Raw genomic sequence first — 19,369 nt, 5'->3', positions numbered from 1 at the left:
TTGCCAAAGATCAGGGCTTCCGTCTTGTCTGTGGTCAGCTGCAGGCAGTAGTTCTTCAGCAAGTCAATGACGTTTGTCATGCATCTTTGCAAGTTGGCTCTGGTGGTGGTGGGGTTGTCGGTGTGTGAGAGAAGAAGCTGGGTGTTGTCTGGCCAGAAAATTATGTTGAGACCATGTATACTGACCATATGGATAGCGGGGTTATATATGCGTGGCCATAACAAACTTTTGCAGATAAATATCATACAACTGGGACAGGAAATGAATAATATTCTCAGGGACTCTGAGAGAGAGCAATAGGTGTCACAAACCTGAAGGCGCTGCTACGGTTAGCAAAACACAGATGATGGAAATCAGATTTAGCCTTAGTATGTTTACCAATAGGCAGATCCCAATTCACACACTGCTCCACTGTCCCCATACTGGGCCTTCAAAAGACAAAATACCCTGCCAAGCAACTTTGTGGCGGTGTCAAGGAGGGAGATGGGGCGGTAGCACTGGGGATCGTATCTGATCCCCTTTTAAAGATGGGCACTAGAATGGATTAGGCCCGGCTAGATGGCGTTGTGCCATCAGCTGCCGCATTAAGCATTCTGGTCAAAATAGGGGTTCATTTACCTACTTTCTCTCCTCTTAGGACTTCGGGTGTGCCGCTGCGCTTCACAGGAGCTCGCTACACGCTCCGTTTCCTTCCCTTGGGTCGCGCTGCCGCCATGGACGCCTCACTCGGCGCAGCTCTCGCTCCGGAGCAGCCACGGGCCCCAGGGTCGGCTCATTACAGGCAGGGAGTGATCCGACGCTAGATCCTCCGATCACGTCCCCGCTACAAGCATGGAAAGGTGTTCCAATTTTGCTTGACGACGCTCGTGACGGGAGGAGAGACGCTTCAAACCGCCATCTTCCTCGGCGTCCAAGCCACGCCTGAGTTCATGCTATCATCAGTGAGCTGAGTTCTGGCTGACCAACCTCCGAGGTAGCCGAGTGCTGGTTATTTGCTGGTTATTTGCTCCGCGTCAATACCGCGTCAATACCGAAGGGAACTTTCAGGTCAATAATTACAGTTCTTGATAGCACGGAGAAAGAACCGGCGATCACAATGGATACCAAAGACCAAGGAACCTTTAAGAGACTTAAATCTGATCACTCTAACCCGGGATCGCCAAACAAGCCAAAGAAAGTTACCCCGGACGCACTTGACATGATATTGAACAGATTGGATGAGGTGAAGGACCTAGCCAAGGCCACCAAGGAGGAAGTGGCGGCAATCCGTCAAGATATCCGAGACACCAATGCGCGCCTGACAGAAACAGAATCCCGGATCAGTCGACTGGAGGACATAGAGGTCAAAACTACAACGGCTCTGAAACACCTACACATCTCCTCTGACCAGACAACTAGACGACTGGCCGAGTTGGAAGACAGGAATAGGAGGGGGAACCTACGGATTTTTGGAATTCCGGAAGGATCCGAAGAGTCGGAAGGCTCATGCATTCAGTTCTTAGAATCCTGGTTCACTAAAGCCACGAACCTGACTTTTTCCAACCCTCTTGAATTTGATAGGGCACATAGAGTCCCAGGGAGAATCACTAAAACGCAGAAAGGCCCAAGGCCCATCGTCTGTAAACCATTACGCTACCAACACGTGGAGCAGATCCTTGCCTTCGTGCGGAAGCACAATCATATCTTGTGGAAGGACTCTAAGGTCTACATTTCTCAAGACTACAGTAAGGAAACCGTGGAAATAAGGAAGGCCTTCCTTGCCCTTCGTCCACAACTATCGGCGAAAGGATACCAATTTGGTTTTGTAGGTCCAGCGAAATATAGGGTGACAATACGAGGATCGTCTCACTACTTCACGGACCCCAGGAAGCTCAAACGTATGCTTGAAGATGTAGAAGAACGAGACATGGAGCGAGACATGGAAATTAATAACCCGGATGGTCTATTAGCCTCGGCCTCTGCCTCAGGATACAAGTGACCACGTTAGGTTCTGTCATAAAGTTTTCTGCGCTCTGTTCTTACTAAAAGTCAGCTCTGCTTAACTATTGCTGGGTTCTTACAGGATAGGTCTCAAGTCTACGGAAACCTTCCACAACTGGAGGATCTATGATGACCTGGAAGTCTCTTTACTTTACCTCCCTAGTTCAAGCTGGCGTGGTCCAGCTGTTATTGATCTGATCCTTTTGACTAGTGCTGGCTCGCCTTGTTGGCCCCGAAGTGACGGTGGCCGGGATATATAAATCACAACGTGCTGTCTAACTCCAGTCTTTGATATACTGACAGGTTACTCGGAGTAGACCGGATTCGTTCTGACAAAACTGTGACTCTTTGATTATTGATTACTGATGTTCTATTGTTCCTTGTTTAGGTTTTTTCACCACTGATGTGACGACTTGGATACTACTAGCCATTACGTGCCTTTAGTGTAGGATATGACGCTATAATATCTCCTATGGGCCATGAGGTTATATTCTCAAATTTCTGTTCGATAATCATAGTCTAGTAAGCACTCAGGAATTATTCTGATTTAACGAGAATGTATATTGTGTATGCGCTGTTGTTCACATGTCGGTTCTGCTGCATCATTCCAACGTTCCACTGCTTGCATAGTCTTTTATATGCATTTTTCGTTATGTATTGTTGTTCCAATGTCTATACATGACTAAGTTTAGACGGGGGGTTACTGCGGTTTTCCTCACGTCGCCATGCTTCTGTATCACAATTGGGGTGGGTGGGGTGGGGGGTTGCGTGGGATTGGGAGGGATGGGTGCTGTGTTCTATGGTTTGTATTATTTTTCCTTCTTTCTCCTTCATTCTCCTTCTTTCTTTTTCCTCTCCTCTCTGTACCGCTTCTTTCTTTTCGGATCTATCTCTTTGCTCCTGATTGGACAAGTTGTATCATGCATATGATGTGTTTGTATATCCATACTCAGACCAGGCGTGCTATATCCTTGGGTAACCAAATATCTGGTTGTGGTTTTCGACTGTGTTTCAGCTTAAGTAGCAGAACAATATGCCCCTTACATGATGCGCCGAGTGCTATGTTTTCCCTTGGCTCTCTTGGTACAACCATGACACATACACTGTGGTAAATGTCTCATAGAACACTGTCCACTCCACTTGGTACAATCTCTCTTGATCGATTGAAAATTTTATCCATGAATGTTAAGGGTCTGAATCAGCCCGTTAAAAAACAAAAGATATTAGATTATTTGCGGAGACAAAAGGGGGACATCGTTCTGCTGCAAGAAACCAAATTGGATGCTAAACAGTTCTACACTCTGCGCAACAAGTTTTATACAGAGGTTGTAGGATCTAGTGCACTCGGTAAAAAGAATGGGGTTCTGGTATTAATGTCAAAGAAGTCCAAGGTAGAGCTACTATCATCCTCATCAGATGAAAAGGGTCGCTGGGTTACGGTGAAATTCACTAAGGATAACACGGAATTCTTTGTCACTAATGTCTACGCACCTAACACTAATGATTTAGAATTCTGGCAGGATTTAGTCAAGCAGATTGCAACGGTGCCTGATACGGCGATACACATAATTGGGGGTGACTTTAATCTTCCGCATGACCCGGCCTTAGATAGGGACTCTAAGTGTACATTCAAACCAAACAAGTCACATAATGCCTTCATCAAACTATGCCAACAATTCCATTTAATTGATGCGTGGAGGATACAAAACCCTACTGATAGAGACTACACATTCTACTCTTCCCCTCACGACTCGTTCTCCCGTATTGACTACATTTTCATTACACAAAATGGTGTGGCAAGGATAGAGGATACTTCAATTGAACCAAGGGTACTGTCGGACCATTCATGTATATCTCTGTCCATCAGTAACATTAAACCGTCCCCTAAACAAACGTCCTGGAGGCTCAATGAAGAAATCCTGCACAAAGAACAGAATAGGACAAAAATCTTGGAGGCTATTAGATCTTACTTGGAGACTAATGTGAGAGGGGATACTTCAGAACTAGTGAGATGGGAGGCCTTGAAAAGTACAATCAGGGGGGTGTGCATCAAAATCCGTTCAGCAATGAATAGGGATTGTAATGCGAAGTTAGAAGGGTTGGAAGCTGAGATAGCTACTTTAGAGAACAAACACCAAATGACAAGGGACCGGGAAACGTTCAATATCATGACCCACAGAAAATACGAATATAACAAGCTAGTGAGCGAAAGAGCGGGAGTGTGGCTGGATAGGAAGCGAAGGTTTAAGCTATGTGAATCTAACAAAGCCGGTAAGAGCCTGGCAGCATACTTAAAATTTAAAGTACAAAAGAATGCTATTAATGTTATCAGGGACTCGACGGGAGTCGCTCACTCGGACCCCCAAAAGATAACTGAGGTCTTTAAAGACTTTTATGAGGACCTATACTCTAAAAACGAGTTGGTGGCGGAGGACAAAATTCAGGAATATTTACAAGAATGTGTACTACCAAAGTTAAAGCCTGAGGAGCAACTCAGTCTGAATGGGCCGATCTTGGCTAATGAGGTGGAAAAAGCGATCAAGGGGTTAAAATGTAAGAAAGCACCAGGTCCGGACGGCTTCACGGCCAAATTTTATAAAACTTTCGCATCAGACTTGGTTGATCCTCTTCTAAACCTCTTTCACGAATTTACAGAGTCAGGAGAAGTCAAAGGCACGTTGGCTGAGGCGACTATTGCAGTCCTGCCTAAGGACGGCAAAGACCCATCACTTCCAAAGAACTACAGGCCGATTTCCCTGATTAACCTTGATTGTAAATTACTGGCCATGATCTTGTCAGCCCGTCTGCAAAAAGTCCTCCCTACCCTAGTACATCCGTCTCAAGCGGGTTTCTTAAAACATAGACTATCTAGTGATAACACCAGAGTACTGGCCCATGCTCTAGAAAAAGCGAAGCTTTTGACGACCCCCACGGTGGCAGTCACACTAGATGCAGAAAAAGCCTTCGACAAGGTAGATTGGTCCTACCTTGAGGCAGTTTTACGTAACTTCAACCTAGGAGAGACGTTTACTAAACTCGTAATGGCTTTATATGCCGGCCCTACTGCTAAGGTCAGAGCGGGCGGCTCCTTCTCTTCCTCTTTCTGCCTAAAACAAGGGACGAGACAAGGCTGCCCACTATCGCCTTCTCTGTTCTTATTGGCAATAGAACCCTTTTTGTGGCACATCAGACACAATGAAGCCATTGCTGGGGTTCCATTTGGTGATTGCACCGTAAAATTGACTGCATACGCCGACGATGTCCTGATCTTGTCGGAAAAAGCCGACGAGGCCATCCCGGCCTTGATGGACACAATTGAGGGGTTCTCCAGAGTCTCAGGATATAAATTAAACAAGGATAAAACAGAGGTTAAGTTACTAAACAACATCAGGGATAAAGGAATTCTGGGAACATCTGGCCTTACCTGGCAACCGAAAGCTTTTAAATATTTAGGCCTAGACTTTGAGAAGGACTTGATTACGACTCTGAAGTTAAATGAAGACTCAACATTAAAAAAGATATCCACTTTGCTAGACAGCTGGTCACCAAAATTCTTGTCCTGGTGGGGTAGGGTTGAGACTCTAAAAATGATGTGCACGCCTCTAGTTAACTACCTGGCTAGCATGCTCCCCATGACTTTCTCAGACGAATTTATTAAGAAGGTAGACAAGCTGTTCGGAGAGTTCCTATGGCGAGGGAAAAAAGCCAGGATATCACTTAAAAAGCTGCAGCTAGCAAAAGATAAGGGCGGCCTGGGCCTGCCCTCGTTTAGGAACTACCAAACGGCTTTCCTATGTAAGCAAGGGGCCCTTTGGTTGGTTGAGGATACATCCTACACTCCAGTATGGCTAAATATTGAACGTCGTTAATAGCATATGCTCCCCTCTCGTCTCTCCTCACCATGGATCTGGCCCATATACCTCACTCTAAATACATCCTTCTAAATACCAGAAGAGCACTTCTCCGACTTGACCAGTATCATAAGACTGCTCTAGTGATTAAGAGATCCACCCTACTCTCACTATGGCATAACCCTAAGATCCGGATAGAAGGGAAAACCCTTTACTGGGAAGTGTGGGCTGGAAAAGGTGTACACATAGTGAATGACCTCTATGATAATGGCAGACCCCTGCCCTTTTCGACATTGCAAGAAAAGTTTAGCTTACCACCCATAGAATTTTACCAGTTCCTAAAACTGAAGGCCGCTATCTCCAAATGCCCCCTCAACACAGACTTACCCTGGCTTGTGACCCGGCTACGAATACTATACCATGCTGACCATTTTGTATCAAGAATATATAAATTGCTCCTCCCCGTACCCAAGAAACCACATAGGCTGACCGAAATTAAGTGGGAAGCGGAACCTAATTCCACAGGCATTGCATTAGACTGGGAGGTGATACACAACACCGCACTGACAAACAAGATATCCCCGATCCTATGTCAAACTAAATATATGCTGTTAAATAGAGTGTTCTGGACCCCCCAGAGACTGTTTAAATGTAAACTGAGGGATACGCCTACCTGTTGGAACTGCCATGAAGCTCCTGGTGACTTGGCACACATGTTTTTTCATTGTTCCCTATTACGAACATTTTGGAGTAAAATATTTACATACATTCAACAAGTGCTTGGAATCACGCCTGTCCAAGACTTCATATATGTCATTTTAGGTCCTCTGGAAACACAATTGCCGGACATTCATGACAGGCAATTGCTTGACATTATGCTGACATTGGCGTGCAAGGTCATTCTTTACAAATGGAAAAATTTCGACGAAGTCAACTTCAAAATGTGGCTGGAATGGCTCTCATTTTTAAGAGGGGCAGATAATCCTGCACTACAGTCAGCCACTTGGAAGCCCTCGAACAAAAAACTCTGGACATCCCTAGATGCGTCATCCTCCCACTTTGAACCACCATGATATGCATCTCAACAATTGACTTTCCTAGACAGTATCTAGGTGGAATTTGAGGTGTTTGCTTTTGGTTTTGTATACTTACTGCATATTCTCTGCTACGCACACAGTGTGCCAAGTCTGGGTAAACCAACTACTATTGCTCTATGGATACACCTGTCCTCTCTCTTCTCACCTCTCTCTTCTCTTCTCCTCTATCTTTTCCCTTCTCTACCTCTCTTTCTCTTTCTCCCTTTTCTTATCTTCTTCCCTTGATTTGCTTTTTGATTATTGTAAGTGTCATGATACCAAGAATTTGTTCATTTGTACCTTTAAAGATTTATTGTATTGTCTTTATTTTTATCCTTATTCTTCAATAAAAAAGATTTGAAATAAAAAAAAAATAGGGGTTCATTTCTCAACCAGGGCTCTAAATGCATCAACCAGCACCCATTAGGCCTGGGGCTTTTCCTCCAGTGCGCCTTTCTAAGGCTAAAAGGACCTTGTCTAACATAAATGCAAGGGTCCCACTACTAATTCGGGGAATGCTGTTACGTGCGTCTACTAGTGCCTTTTGGCTGTTCTCAGAGTTTGTGCCCACAAAGGGATAAAATGTCTTTGAAAAATGGTCGACCAATGCTTGAAGAAAGACAAACTAGTTCCCCGGTGAATCGTTTTTAAAAAAAAGGTGTGTTACCCATGCCCCAAAACAGGGAAACATTGGTCTCAGCTGCCTGAGACAGGCCTCTTCCCTAAGATCCTTTTTCATAGAGGGGAGCGCTTTTCTATACTGCTTTCTCAGTTGTTTAATGGATAGAAAGTCCCTTGGAGAGCTATTCAGGGCTATCCACAAGCACTTGGATACAACCTTACATGAATGGTTAAACCAGCCTTGTCTTTTGGAATTCCTAGGTCTAAAAGGCCACGTCAGAAAACAATTAATCGACCTGGTGATTGGTTCAAAAGCTTGAATCAACCAATCTTGATCCACCTCGTGGCCCAGGCAGTAGTTAAACTAATTTACATTTGTGGTTAGTAGCTTTCGTGTTATGTGCAAAGGATCAACCCTGTCCATTTGATGAGGACTCCATTTTGCCTTGCATGGCTAGTGACTGTGGAACCTTTAGCTCAAAGGGACAATGATAAAACTAATGGGTTGTGGTCACTCACAGCATCTCAGCTTACACCAAAAATATAAGCAAGGTGACGAGTTGAAGAAGTAATTAGGATATGATAAATTTTGGTATTTGTACCTTTACTAGCGAAAGAATGATTCTGCACACTAATGGAGGTTTTCCGATTCTTCAAAAACAAAAGGTTAAATGAATTTAAGCATTAGGTAATGACCAGGAAATTGATTGTCAGGGGCAAGATGCGCACAGTGCAGGTGACGGTAGAAAAAACCCAGTGGGAGAAGCTTAATGTTTCCGGAATTAAAGAGGCGAGATTAGGATATCTTGCCCGTAGACCTAGAGTATTTAAAATTAATAATAACCCAATCTCCCTTAAAGGTCTTAGATGGGCCAATCCACCCCGTCCTTCGTGCCAACAGAATCTGACCAGCTTGAGACACCGTAAACATATACTTGGCCTGAAGCCAGTGGAGGACTTTGTTCTTTAACTGGTCTGGGGACTCGGTGATATGCGGAGACCGGCGAGGGACGTTCATCATTATCACAACATAAGAATAGCAGTCAGGTGGTAAATTAATGGTGACACCATTCTAAAATTTTCTAATCAATAGAGGGAGGAAGAAGCTCTGATCCATTTGGCTTCCTGTCGAAGGTAAGTAATCAAAAGGGAGAATGGATCACTAGTACCTTTAATACCAGGGTCAGGTGTGGTAACCAACTTAAAAACCCTCATTCATGTACAGGAGTGATGGAGCAGTATTTCGTGGTTCTCCGCTTCTCTTAGAACGTGAAAGCATCATCATTGGGTCTTATTTTGATAGTTATGCTTTCCTCCACCTGGAGGTTGGCCAACTGGTTTTGACAGTAGTGATCAGGAATAGGGTGAACAAAGGAGAAGCGGATTAAAATTGCTAAACTCTCCTTCACAAACAAACTTTATTCGGTAGAAAAGAGGGCAAGGTTAAAAAATATGGTGGTGCATGTGTAGAAGTGCTATTGTTCTACAGCACCTTGTAGTCCAAGCAAAAGGTCAACATGTTTCAGCCCCTACAGATGCCCAAAAGGTCGAGAGGCTTTCTTCAGGACCTGTTTCGAATGTTAGGGTGCTAAGCTGTAAGCATCCTATATAGGTAGATAATTAACTCACCTTTCTTCTCAGGTCAGTAGTACCTATAGCTGGGAAAGAAAAACATACATTACATGTTCAATTCAACTCATTTTTATTGAAAACACAAAAACAAAGGAAAATACATACATAAAATAAAGGAAGATAAGAAAAAAAAGAAAGAAGTGAAATATCAATAATAACGGATCCGAATCAAATAATACATACATGTTAATCATTACATACATGCTGACGTGCTCAAGTACCAGTTAGTTGCAGTCAATGGCTACATGGAGGCCACAGGATGTGAAAACAGCAGTAAACGTATATATATACCATGAGTGACCATATAAATAAGCAGGATGGTATCATGCAAGAGGATTAGATCATCATTATAGCTTACATCTTCATAGTAATGTCGATAAAATGTAGTTACATATATTGCTAGAGTAGGTTGAATTCATGGCGGGTCAAATGAGAATGATGATGCGTCTAGGCACTTCCAGAGTTTCCGGTGAGACTTACGCCATGGAGAGGTATGAAGTGCCGGGTTGTCCGCACCTCTTAGGAAGGACAGCCATTCTTGTCAAGTTCTAAAAGAAACATCCTTAGCATTTTTCCATTTGCATAATTTGACCTTACAGGCTAAGGTGAGCAGGAGGTCCATCAAGTGTCGATCGTTAGCATTGACCAGTGCTGGATCCAGGACGCCTAATAAAATATATGAAAATTGCCTGGGAGGATAGATGTTGAAGATGTGAGCTATACATTTGTAAACTCTATCCCAATATAACTGTAGGGTGGGACAGGTGAAAAGCATGTGAGTGAGGTCTCCGACTGCAGAGTTACAGTTCCAACATGTTGGACTGTCGGTTAGGCGGAGTTGAAAAAGTTTTACCGGAGTCCAGTAAGACCTATTGAGTAACATATACTTAGTCTGTGATAAAATAGGGGATATTTTATTCGAGAAGGCTGTGCTATATAATTTGTCCCATTCAAATGAGATATTTGTGGAATTGGGTTTGGATTCCCATTTGGCCTCGTTTTGTTTATGCAGCTTTCTTGGGTTAGGTAATAGGAGTTTATATATTCTGGAGACGGTGTGACCGGCTTTCAGTATTAGTGATAATTGAGAAGCTAATGATGGATCATAGGATTTAATAGAACGTGTTGAAAGGAGAGCTTCCAATTTTAGGAAGTCATAAAAATCCATGGGGGTTAAATTGTGTTGGTTCTGAAGGATTGAGAAAGGTAACGGGTGGGGCCCTGCATAAAGGTCTTTTACTAGGTTTATTCCTTTTTGAGACCAGAGCTCCCATTGGAGCATACTACCTTCAATCCTTAGAGATGGATTTCGCCATAAAGAGGTCAAATTAGACTTATTTACTTTTAGTTTATATAGGTGGTCTATTCGTAGGAAGGCTCTTTTGGTATTAAGGAGAACATATTGTGAGTGAGGGAGGTGGGAAAGGTCCATGGTGAGAAGGGCAGATAAAGGCATTTTATCGATGAGTGACTTTTCTATATCCAGCCAGACTGGAGTATAGTCCAGGTGTAGGGTCAACCAATTAGCTCCTTGATTGCAGAGAAATGCCGTTTGATAATTCCTAAAGTTAGGTAGACCCAGACCGCATTTTTCTTTAGATAGCCGTAGCTTATTCAGTGATATTCTGGGTTTCTTACCCTGCCAGAGGAACGTGTTGAAGAGCTTGTAGACCTTGTTCAGAAAGTCAGAGGAGAATGTCATTGGTAGTATGCTAGCTAGTTAATTAACCAAAGGAGTCACCATCATTTTCAAAGTTTCAGCCCTACCCCACCATGAGAGATATTTAGGGGACCACCCTTCCAGTAATGTGGATATCTTTTTGTAGACTAAATTTTCATTGGTGTGGAGGGTAGAGATCAGGTCTTTATCAAAGTCAAGGTCCAGATATTTAAAACATTTAGGTTGCCAGGAAAGGCCGGAGTCACCCATGATCTCTTTGCTACAGAGGTTATTTAGGAGTTTTACTTGAGTTTTATCTTTGTTTAGCTTATATCCGGACACCCTAGAGAAGCTATCAATTGAGGACATGAGAGCAGGCCTTATCAGCTTCTTCAGAGACCACCAAAACATCATCGGCGTAAGCGGTAATCTTGACCGTATAATCATTCAAATGGACCCCTGAGATACGATCATTGTTCTTAATGTGATATAAGAAGGGTTCAATGGCTAGTAAAAATAATGAGGGAGAAAGGGGGCAGCCCTGTCTAGTACCCAGTCGTAACTGGAAGGAGGACGAGATCAAACCTCCTGCACGGACCCTAGCCGAGGGGATGAAATACAGAGACATTACAATCCGCGTGAAATGTTCTCCTAGCCCAAATTTATTTAGTGCCGCTTCTAGATATGTCCAGTTCACTTTGTCGAATGCCTTTTCGGCATCGAGCGTGATGGCTTCTGTAGGCGAGTTAGTGAATTTAGCCTTTTCCAACACATGGGCTAAGATCCTGGTATTATCGCTGGATAGTCTATTCTTTAAAAAACCAACCTGTGATGGATGAATAAGTTTAGGCAAGAATATTTGTAGGCGGTTAGCCAGAATCATTGCAAAAAGCTTGCAATCTAATTTAATGAGTGAAATCGGTCTGTAGTTTTTGGGGAGTGTCGGATCTTTCCCGTCCTTAGGTAATACTGCAATGATGGCTTCAGCCAGTGTTCCTGTAACTTTGCCTGTCTTAGTGAATTTGTGGAATATATGTAAGAGTGGGGGAACTAAAAGCGAGGGGAAACACTTATAACATTTGGCACTAAACCCATCGGGTCCAGGAGCCTTCCCATAATTAAGTGATTTAACTGATTTTTCAATTTCCAGATTTCCAGGACGGTTATTGGGCTGTTGAGCTCTGACTGTTCTGAATTTGAAAGAGCTGGGAGGTCACACTTATTTAGATAATCCTGAATTTTAGCATTGTCTACATCTTTGTTCTTAGAATATGAGGTATTATAAAAATCTTTGAAAATTTCAGCAATCTTGTCTGGGTCAGAATGGATAACGTCATTATGATCTTTTATGCTATTAATCATGTTCTTCTGTACTTTAAACTTTAAGTACGCAGCTAGGCTTTTACCTGCCTTATTTGATTCGCAGAGCCTGAATTTCATTTGCCTATTAATCCAAATTCCAGCTCTATAACTTATTATTTTATTATATTCATATTTCTTGTTCACTAATTCATTCATTGTTGATACATCTCTAGATGCTATGTGCTTACTTTCTAGGGTTGAGATCTCCTTTTCTAACTCATCAAGGGCTTTGTTGTATTCCTTATTTATGGCTGATCTGATTTTAATAATGTCACCCCTAACAGTGCTTTTTAGAGCTTCCCAGCGTGTTAGGTCAGACGTGTCATTCCTTTTATTGTTCAGGAGGTAACTCTGCATTGCAGTTTCTATGGTTTTCCTATGCTGTGCTTTTTCTAACCGTTGTTCAGTCTCCAAAGGGACTGACGAGTGGTCGGTTTTATGTTGGATATAGAGAGGGAGATACAGGAATGGTCTGATACCACCCTGGATTCTATTGACGTCTCTACGATTCTAGCAGTGGCATTACTGGTGATAAATAGGTAGTCAATACATGTATAGGAATTGTGAGGTGGTGAGTAAAATGAATATTCCCTACCTGTGGGGTTTTGTAATCTCCAAGAGTCCAGCAGGTTGAACCGGGAACAGAGGTTAGTAAAGGCTTTATGGGAATTGTTGCTGCAATAAGCAGACCGTGAGTCCCTGTCTAGAGCTGGGTCTAGAGGCAGATTTAAATTTCCGGCCAGGATATGCATAGCTGAACCTGGGATAGTTTCAATCTGCTTAGATAGGTTGTTCCAGAAGTCTAATTCGATACTATTAGGTGCGTATACATTGGTAATAAAGAACTCTGCGTTGTCCTTAATCAATTTAGTCGTAATCCACCTCCCATTAGTATCGGCCATGTATGCTCCTATTTCAATGTTTGATTTTTTCGCTATTAGGGCCAGAACCCTGTTTTTCTTACCCACTGTCTCAGAACCAACAACTTCATTGTAAAATCTATTTTTAAGTGTATTGAATTGTTTGGCATCAATCTTTGTCTCTTGTAAGAGGACGACATCCCCTTTCTGTCTCTGGAGATAGTCCAAAATCTTCCTCCGCTTAACCGGATGGTTAAGGCCTTTAACGTTAAGCAAGAGTATTTTCAGGCTATTCAGCGTGGAAATCCCTGAGGGGGTTTTGGGCATAGTGTGTGATGTCATACGTATGTCATAAGTATGATCTATCTAAAACATTATCACTGCTGTTATTGAGGCCTTGAAACCTTTGTCTCATGTGATTTGTCTGTGTGTACGGGCTGTATGGATAAAAGGGGGTATTTAACAGTGAAGTATCGACTAAACATTTGGTGGGAACACTAATTGAAAGCCCACAGCAATCTTTGGACTAAACACGGCATACAAGCTGTAGTTGGTGTGTGCTGGCATTGAAATCGTGCCATAATAACGGGGAATTAGCATAGTAGGGCTCTGAGGCTGGGCAGGAAATTTTCTTACCATTCTTGCAATATGACATATAACCTGAGTGTAGTATGTACAATGCAGATCTGTACATTTCAGTCAGCCAGACAAAATATGCTTCACATTGGGCCACCGGGCTAAGCGAATGTGTACCGGGGCACCCCTTCAAATTGACACATGAGGTTACAGCTAGAAATCGGAAATTGGCACTTGAGCAAAGAAAACAATAGCATCCAGAAAAAAGTAAGCAAAATATGCTAACAATACATAAAAATATCCAAATTGAAGACAACCCCATTCCTTTCCCACCCTCCCCCAAAACCCTCCCACCCCGTCCAGAGAAAAACTAGTAGACATGGTGACAAGGGGAAAATAGCTCCCCTCCCATGGCAATTAACAAAACCATGTTAGGCTATTGAAATCATTTGACATCAATTCACATTTTTACAACATCGGACGTTAACCACATAACTGGTGTCAACTAATTATGAGGCAGTCTTTGACGAAGACTAAAGGCAGCGCCGGAGGCCCCCAAAGTATTACCGCCATTTCTCTGTCTGCTAAAACTGTCAAATATGGATTTTAACAAGAACAATCGTAGGATTGAGGCAAGTAAGCGTCGTTGAGGTAGATAATTAACTCACCCTTCTTCTTAGCAACAGGTCAGTGGTACCTATAGCTGGGAAAGAAAAACATACTTTATATGTTCAATTCAACTCTTTTAATTGAACATGTATTGTATGTTTTCCCACACCACTTGGCCCATAATCTACTCGAGATTGATGATTTTCTAAAAGGTAGTGGTGCAAAATGGGGGTGTGGGCATTTGGCTGTCTACAGAACAATTGGGTGGGCAATAGTGTTAGTTTGGGGGCAACTCAGGGCAAAAGTGCAAAGCCCGGGTGCCAGAGCGTGAGGAAGTTGAGCAGGTATAATATTAGGAGAGGTAGGGAGACTTGATGAACCACTGCAGATATTATTTTTGACAGTCGCCAACTGCAATAGCATTGGAGAAAGCAGAGATTCCACGACCCCCCTCACAGAATCCTGTAATTTTCTTTGGGAGAGCTCCAAGTCCACAGCAATAGGCACAGTAGTGCTCACTGGGCTGGTATCAAAAGCACAGGTTGACGGTTGTAATATAGGGGGCATCGTTCTTGATCCCTGGCATCTTTTTCATTTAGCAAGGTGTCCATGTTATGTGGAAAAGTTTAATCCACTCCAACATTCCACCCAGGGAATGAAATAAAAGATGAATTTGGTCTGATCTTAGTGGGAATCAGGGTTTTATGTTTTGCCATCTCGGGTGCTGGGGGGCAGATCAAACAAGCAATAACAAATCAATAAAGCAATAGCACCTCCAGAAAACTGGAACCAAATGGAGTGGACCAGCCCAGCCTCAGGTATGCCCTTGGCCTGAGCACAGCCCAGCTGCTTACTACACTGTGGGATTCAAAGCGCTACTGAGTGGTAATATGTAGAGTGTGTTTAAGTTGTTTTGAGTATAGTGTAATTATGTGGCTTGTAATTATGTGGTATTTAGTGGTATGTGGAGTGTATTGAAGGTGCATTGAGTAGAGTGTAATTATGTGGAATTTATTGGTTACATGTGGAGTGTGTTTAAGTTGTTTTGAGAATAGTGTAAGTATGTGGCTTGTAATTATGTGGTATTTAGTGGTATGTGGAGTGTATTGAAGTTGCATTGAGTAGAGTGTAATTATGTGGAAATTATTGGTTACATGTGGAGTGTATTTAAATTGCATTGAGTAGAGTGTAATTATGTGGCTTGTATTTATGTGGTATTTAGTGGTATGTGGCATGTATTTATGTTGTTTTGAGTTGAGTGTAATTATGTGGTGTGTAACTATGTCACAGTGAGTGGTGTATATTGCATAGAGTACATTGTAATTATGTGGCTTATATACGTGTGACATAGTGTTATTATGTTGCCTTTAATAGAGTATAATTATGTGACATGTAATTTTGTGGTAGTGCGTGGTATTATGTGGACTTTTTTTATGTTGCATTGAGTATAGTGTAATTATATGGTGTGTAAAAATGTGGTACTGGGTGGTATTATGTGGAGTGTATTTATGTTGTATTGAGTAGAGTGTAATTATGTGCTTTGTAACTATTTGGTATTTAGTGGTATGTGGTGTGTATTAATGTTGCATTTATTTTTGTGTAATTATGTGTTGCGTAACTATGGCAGAGACTGAGTGGTGTTATGTGGAGTGTATATATGTTGAATTGAGTATAGTGTAATGATATGTCATGTATTTATGTGGCATAGTGTTATTATGTGGTGTGTTTTTATGTTGCATTTAATGGAGTGTAATTATGTGATATGTAATTATGTGGTAGTAGGTGGTATTATGTGGAGTGTATATATGTTGCATTGAATAGGATGTATGACGTTACAACACATACTTTTACAACGTATACCTTTGCAACGCATTTTTTACACAGCAACATCCATTACAACGCATTCCATTACAACGCATGCCTCTACAACAAATTCTTTAAAACTACCTTTACAACGCATTCCACTACAACACATACCCTTACAATGCATGTATGGTAAGTATTGGATAGTTTAGGGGTAAAAATTACTATTCTAACTTCAGGGGGTGCAGCAGTAGGGTAAGTGTTGGATAGTGTAGGGGTAAAAATTACTATTCTGACTCCATGGGGTGCACCAGTAGGGTAAGTATTGGATAGTGTAGGGGTAAAAATTACTATTCTAACTCCAGGTGGTGCAACAGTAGGGTAAGTGTTGGATAGTGTAGGTATGTGTTGTAATGGTATGCGTTGTAATGACTGCATTGTAATGACATGCGTTGTAGTGGTATGCATTGTAGTGACATGCGTTGTAATGGTTGCGTTGTAATGGTATGCGTTGTAATGGATGTTGCATTGTAAAAGTTTCGTTGTAAAGGTAGTGCGTTGTAAAAGTTGCGTTGTAAGTGTTGTTTCCCCATTGAATATAGTGTTATTATATGGTGTGTATATATGTGGCATAGTGTTATTATGTGGTGTGTTTTTATGTTGTATTGAGTACAGTGTAATTATGTGGTGTGTAAATATGTGGTACTGAGTGGTAATATGTGAAGTGTATTTATGTTGCATTGAGTAGAGTTTAATTATGTGGCATGGAAATATGTGGTATTGAGTTGTATTATGGGGAGTGTATGTTGTAGTTAGTAGAGTGTAATTATGCTTGGCGATAATTGTAAGATATGTTATGTAATATGTGGCTAGAAGTTTGTCTCAGATATTACCAGCTTCACCAGTTTACAGCAAATGTACAAACAGCATTAAAGTGAAAATGTAAGTGGCATTGCAAAAAACATGATATAGAGTAGTAATCTTTTTGGTGCTATTGTGGGTCAAAATATGATCATACTTTTACCCTGCAATCGCATGGGACTATGTTGGAGTGCGTACATGAACGGGTGGATAAGGAAAGCCAAGCTCTGTCTAGAATAACAGATGGATACCTATAGGACCAGACGAATGCCTTGGATGATGAAACAGTTGAATTTATGGATGTATGGATGATTGATGCATGGGTGGTTAAATGGTAAAGTGAGTGCGGATGGATGGATAAATGCTCCCTGTCTGTGCCTATTGGTGGATGCCTATTTAGGAGAGTGTGTCTGGAAGGATGTTTGGATGAATGCATGCTCAAAATAATAGACAAATGGATGGGTGGGAGAATGGATGAATGGATGGATAGATGAATGGATTCAAAATTGCATATCTATGAATGATGTTCTGGTGAATGCATACATGGATATTTTGTTTTTTAAAAAAAAGGTTCCGGCGCCCAAAGTCACAACATCGCTTAACAATATCGTTGCTGGCGGTTTAGTCGGATAACAGGTCTGGGGCCTCAGTGCTCAAAACAACACACGCTAAAAGGTCACAGGGCCTTTGGGGCGGGCTCGCGTCCAGGATGCAGGCTGGGAAAGTGATATTTTCGCAGTGCTCTTTCATCATCCTAATGTAGTTAAATGAAAGGGTGGGTTGGGGTAGAAAAGAAAAATGTGCACATGTGCTAATATTACTGACATTTGCCTGGGCAATCCTGGTAAATCTGGGACACCTGGTGTAGTCTCCATTTTTAAAGACTTAGCCCGAGGCAGTGTTCATAGCTGCCACAAGGTTTATTCTTAAGGAAAAAAGGGAAAAACACGAGCACCATCTGTTTCCAATTAACGCCAACGCGATAATTGGAAACAGATGGCATTAATGATCGCTCCCAAGCACCATAGGTCAGGGGACAAAGAAGGCAGGACAATCACCCACCTTGGACCAATTGCGTGCTGTCTTTTTAAGAAAGACGCAGGCACAGGCCAATTGCGGGCTAATAAAAAAAACACAAGCACGAGCGTATGTTCAGAGCTCAAAAGCTCTCAATAAATGCCTCGCAGAGCAGTGCATGCGCACTGGCTCAGGCGAGACCTAAAAATGGTAGGTTGTGAAAATAAGTCAAATTAGAGGAACGGGGGGGATAGAGTTCTGTGGTGATAGATTTGGCTGAGCCTAACAATTTCTTCAGGCTTTCCTCAGTGTTCTGTGTACAACATTGTGAGGAAGATCACTCTGTCAACAGGGCTCCTTTCTTGATTTCCTCCATTGTACACACTCTCTCTCTCTCTCTCTCTCTCTCTCTCTCTCTCTCTCTCTCTCTCTCTCTCTCTCTCTCTCTCTCTCCTTCCAAATTCATCCCTTTTGAGACATCCTAGAGTTGTCCAAACCATAACATGACATCCTGAGCAGGATTGAAATGTAAAACATAATGCAATGCAACACAATAGAACACAACACATAAGATAGAACAACAAAACCCATTACACAAATCACACAGCAGTTGCCACATAGCATAACATGGCTGGCTTATGCGGGTGCAAGTTTTTTTTCCATTAGGTTGACCTGTGGCAATACTGTGTGGTGAAAAAACCTCTTAGTCATCAGGAAATAGAAATAATGAGACTTAGATATCTAAATCAGGAGTGTACATCTTTTGTACTCAGTAGATGTAATGCCCACTTCCCTTCAGAAACCTGGGTTTCGCCTCATGGCCACAGGTTTGCATCCTTTTCAGGTTCACTCAGCCCTTCATCCTTCTGAGGCCGATGAAATGGGCACCGCTGGCTAGATGAAATGGGTACAGCTGGCTAACAGGCAGATATTCCAACATTTTTGTAAATTGAAACAAATTCCTTCATCCTTATGTTTTTTTAGATTTTGGGACTGTAAGCAACCTGATAGCTTTGGAGCCTTAGAGGATTGCGCCACAGTGGGCTCTAGAAGACCACCGTGCACAGGAACTTTGAGTCTCTGGAATGATGACTATTGTGGAAATGGATACAACTTCATCTGCGAAAAAGAGGCGGAGGACAGGAAGATGGATTTCACCCCATGAAATACCCAGCCAGACAATGGATCGCTTTTAGTAAAACTCTTTTATGTTAACAAACAACAGGCCACATTTACATACAGCGACTGAATGCACAATTCTCATGGGGCAACAGGGGTTAGTTTGTCAAAATTTGAATAATAGTGATGCCTAATTCCCATGTATATGAGAAAGAGAAATATCTTGCCTAACTAGATTTCTAAAATGTTTTCATTTTAATTTTGCGTTTTTAGAAACAGTGAATGCAATGTATTGTAAATAGATGAAAAAAATGATTGAAAGAAAAGTCTTCTAAAGGCCAG

The 19,369-nt window shown here is 42.1% G+C and overlaps 1 protein-coding gene across 1 annotated transcript in view; it reads left to right on the top strand.

Moving 5' to 3' along the window:
* The window catches only part of LOC147673377 (hepatic lectin-like), a 39,368-nt gene extending 19,999 nt beyond the window's left edge, over positions 1 to 19,369 (top strand). Inside the window, exon 5 of the mRNA XM_086945495.1 lies at positions 18,893 to 19,369. Within this exon, the coding sequence (XP_086801621.1) occupies positions 18,893 to 19,073 (181 nt within the window). The 3' untranslated portion in view covers positions 19,074 to 19,369. The remainder of the gene's footprint in view (positions 1 to 18,892) is intronic.

The sequence above is a fragment of the Lissotriton vulgaris genome, chromosome 12 (genome assembly GCF_964263255.1).
Source record: "Lissotriton vulgaris chromosome 12, aLisVul1.2, whole genome shotgun sequence".
In the NCBI taxonomy this organism is placed as follows: Eukaryota; Metazoa; Chordata; class Amphibia; order Caudata; family Salamandridae; genus Lissotriton; species Lissotriton vulgaris.
This window is presented reverse-complemented; position numbering and strand designations above follow the sequence as displayed.